The sequence below is a fragment of the Chiloscyllium plagiosum genome, unplaced genomic scaffold, assembly GCF_037043375.1.
Source record: "Chiloscyllium plagiosum isolate Xiang-an unplaced genomic scaffold, Cpla_swu_hap1 HiC_scaffold_2, whole genome shotgun sequence".
In the NCBI taxonomy this organism is placed as follows: Eukaryota; Metazoa; Chordata; class Chondrichthyes; order Orectolobiformes; family Hemiscylliidae; genus Chiloscyllium; species Chiloscyllium plagiosum.
Window position 1 is genome coordinate 116,420,218 of NW_028270140.1, and position 3,897 is coordinate 116,424,114.

Consider the following 3,897-nt stretch of genomic DNA (forward strand, 5'->3'; position numbering starts at 1 on the left):
CAATTTGAACCCTCTCCAATTTAAAAATAATCTTCCTATAGTAGAGCAACCAGAACTGTACACAGTACTCCAAAACTGGCCTGCCAACGTCGTGTATAACCTCAACATGATGTCCTGACTCCGATATGCAATCGTCTGAGCAATGAAGGAAAGCACGTTAATCACCTTGTTAATCATCCTGTCTATCTGTGACACAACTTTCAAAGAACTGGGTCCCTGAACCTCTCGTCGTTCTGTTTGACAACAGTACTCAGGACCCTACCATTTACTGAATATGTTTTGTCCTTGTTCATCTTACCAAAATGAAATACCTCACATTTATCCAAATTAAACACCATCTGCCACTCCTCAGCCCATTGGCCCAATAGACCAAGATGCCGACTTCATGGTGGAACTCCAGGGCTGTGAGGGGAAGTGGGGAAATGAAAAGGATTTCTGCAAGATCAGGAAAACACACCTGTTCACGAACGCACAAATTCAGTGAGAAGAGTCCTTTAATTGTTCCTCTTTATGCATGGACCTTTCTTTTACAAGTACACCACACATAGCTTGTTCAACAGAATGCAAACGTAAAGATTTTATTTCATTTCACGATCACTGATCCAATTTACAGGCTCATTATTCTCACGCTCTTTGCCTTTGACACTTCTATCTATTCTTACGTGTGTGTGGAATATATTACAATGGTTTTGAACAGTAATAACTCAAGAGCTCCTTTCCCTGCTTCCCTCGAGAATTCTTTCCTTCAATGAAGAATGAATGGAGGATTTTTCAAAAAGATTGTTTTCTTCAAAACCGAGAGCTGCGTTCACTCTGACGTCAATGTTCCCAGGTTCTGATTGATTTTTCTGGGGGCTTGTTTACTTCTGTCAAAATTGCCGTTTGCTATATAAAGGGCCGACCGAGTCAGAGTTTGGATCCGCTCTGTGGTAGCCGGGCTGTCTGTTTCAGCACCATGGAGAGTACTCGCCTTTGCCTCCTCACCCTGCTGGGCGCCGCTCTGCTCGTCAACTCCAATTGCCAGGAATCAGAGCTGCAAGCCAGGTCGGTAGACCGTTACTCAATCAAAGAGGACTCTTCTCAAGAAAAGGAGCTGGTAAGCCACCAAGGATTATCTAATTTAACTTTAAAAATTACAATTCATCCGCGCAAAGCTAGCTTCAGTTACTTAATTTAACTCCAAAGCTTCACATTATGGTAACGCATTTGATATTTGTTTAGCATTTTTAAATCTTCGGATACCCGGTTATTGGGATCCATTGAAAGAAATGCTTCGCTTTAAACTGACACCTTATTTTGCTGACAGACCCCAGGAGAAGCGAATTAGGTAAGTGTGAGGACAAAGATGTGCGAAATATAACAAGGGATTTGCAGATATCTGTCAGGGGAGAAAGTTGAAAATGATCTATTATGGACAATTCTGCTTTATTGTCGGTAAAGCAACTTCATTTCGCTTGAACCGAACTCGTTTGTTCTGGAGAGCTTCTTCTGCCTTTTAATAATTTAATGCAAGAATATAAACTATTTGCTTTCACGCAGATTGAAGCTTTGCAGGAAGTGCTGGAGAAACTGAAAAGCAAGAGGATGCCAACCTACGAGAAAAAGTTTGGAATGGTCCCAATGGTAAGGTTTTTAAAACGAGTAGAGCAGAATTAAATTGTACTATTTTTAAATCTTAGTGTCCCTGAGACACACACACACTATTCACATCAACAACATTGAGTCCTGTTTATTTTTGATTGTGTGCATCAACTGCATAAACAGTGAGTAGAAATCTCATTTTAAACTGATTAAATTGACAATTCCTTTACCAATATAATGGGATGGGCAATTGATGTGACCTGTATGATGATCTCTTGGAGTTTAGACTTAAAGGTGTGAAATAAATCTTACATTGAATACTTTTGAAGCAAGCAGACCAAAAGAAAGTTTAGGTGAGGAGAAGTGGTTATGGTCAAACAAGTTGGAGCGTGTATACTCATTAATGACCAATAGCAGAATAGCACAAGGTATACCATTAACCATTAAACAATGCCAAAGGTAAGATAAGTGATTGCACAGTCTAGAATACTTATTAACCCGACATTATCTTGAACCAAGTGGAAGAATGCTGCACCATTCATTTGTCTCACAATAATTTTACACCATCAATAATTTAATAGAATAAATAAACAGGGCCAGTAAGAAACTATGACAGTAAAAGCAAAATAGATGCTTGAAATCTGAAATAGAAACAGAGAATGCTGGATAAACTCAGCAGGTCTAGCAGTATTGTGGAGAGAGAAACAGAGTTGAAATTTCAGGTCCAAAATGTTTTCTGTTCAGAACTTATTACCTGTACATAAAACATATAACCCGTATATAAAACTGAACCAGTTGGATGAAGGATATTTCAATCCTTGGTTTGTGCTGCATTAGCTAATCTCAGTTAATCTGTGTGGTGGTTGCAGAATAACATGTTTTCTCAGTATGTAGGGTTGGAGTTAATAAAATTAGAAAGAAGATTCCATGCTTATGATTGCTATACAGTGATCACTTCTACAAAGTGCACAAATGTTGGCATCGTAAATGAGAACAGGACTTATTTCAGGTGCAATACACTCAATGTTCATAACTTGCCAAGCTCAATGTATAGGTTAACACAAAGCAGCCTGTCTGGCATGATACCAATTATGCCAGAATGAGTCACACACATGAGTGAAATAATTCAAATTAGAAAAAAAAAGTTCTTCCCTTTTGACTGCTAGAACATTTTCTGACTTCAAATGAATAAATACCTGCTCTGATTTATAAGATACCAGGTGTACTTGTCTGCATACAGAAACAAAATTGCTACTTAGGAAAAACAATAAGTTCAGATCAATTTTATCTTTTTTTGATTGAATTTTCAACTCATATTTAATAGTGCAACAGAATGGAAGGATAACTTTTTAAATCTTTTTTTAACAGTGTGATGCTGGGGAACAATGTGCTGTAAGGAAAGGAGCCAGAATTGGAAGACTCTGTGACTGTCCCAGAGGAACCTTCTGCAATTCATTCCTCTTGAAATGTTTGTAACAATGTCCAAATCTGGGCACTCATAATAAAATATTGTTTTAAACGCATTTAAAAACTTGAAAAGTCAATTTGGCCAATCAAACATATTCTATTTACAAAAAAAAGGATGGTGAAAATGCATGGACTTGCAATTCTACAGTCTTGTAGATCTGTGTGGGAGGTAGTAACGTATGTTTCCGGCATTGCTGTGACACTGTTGTGGACAGTTGCGTCTTTTTTCTTATGGTAAAAAGTTGTTTCTGCCTGTACCAGTTAATGAGTTACAGATATTTCATGATATACTAAGTGTTTAACTTCCGGTCACAGAACAGTGTGACTTGTATTTATAAAACTGTATTTTTGTATTTAGAATGCATTAAACCTACTAATAAAATCAGTTCTAGGCATCTCTTTCTCTGTCAGAGGTTTCTTCATTCCAATCTTTTAATGTGAAACCAAGGATCAAAGGTATTACCCCAAATTGGTATTATTTTTTCTTTTAAAACGTTGGTAACGTGATATGTAAAAAAAAATATGAAATGAGTTATTTTTTTATTCAGAAAAGTATTAACATTTTATGTGAACATTTACTATCCAGAAATCAGAAATGTTCATATTCAACCCCAAATAACAAATCACACATTTGTACATCAGTATATTGATTGACACTTGTATGGAATATATTTCATAAGATGTACTGATAAAATCCAAGTATATGAAAAGAAAAAAAATACACTTCTGATATTTCACTCAAGCGGACATTATGAAAGATAAACAACATATCTTTGCTCATTAAAACAATGGTTTGCTATTTGATACTCATTGAAATACAGTACATTTTCTGTTGTTACAGTACCGTTT

General features: G+C 36.5%; 1 protein-coding gene across 1 annotated transcript; it reads left to right on the forward strand.

The window, feature by feature from the left end:
* The first annotated feature begins 444 nt into the window (after positions 1-444).
* LOC122565448 (cocaine- and amphetamine-regulated transcript protein) lies at positions 445-3,447 on the forward strand. Its single transcript, XM_043721445.2, has 3 exons — positions 445-1,096; positions 1,540-1,623; positions 2,950-3,447. Exons 1-3 carry the CDS (start codon positions 956-958, stop codon positions 3,055-3,057), a joined length of 333 nt encoding a protein of 110 aa, XP_043577380.1. The 5' UTR covers positions 445-955; the 3' UTR covers positions 3,058-3,447.
* The last annotated feature ends 450 nt before the right edge of the window (positions 3,448-3,897 follow it).

Excerpts from the sequence above, each read along its gene's own strand:
- LOC122565448 (XM_043721445.2), top strand. The coding sequence starts at position 956 with ATGGAGAGTACTCGCCTTTGCCTCCTCACCCTGCTGGGCGCCGCTCTG. Across the intron at positions 1,097-1,539 it reads CTTCTCAAGAAAAGGAGCTG|ATTGAAGCTTTGCAGGAAGT; the intron begins GTAAGCCACCAA and ends GCTTTCACGCAG. Across the intron at positions 1,624-2,949 it reads AGTTTGGAATGGTCCCAATG|TGTGATGCTGGGGAACAATG; the intron begins GTAAGGTTTTTA and ends TTTTTTTAACAG.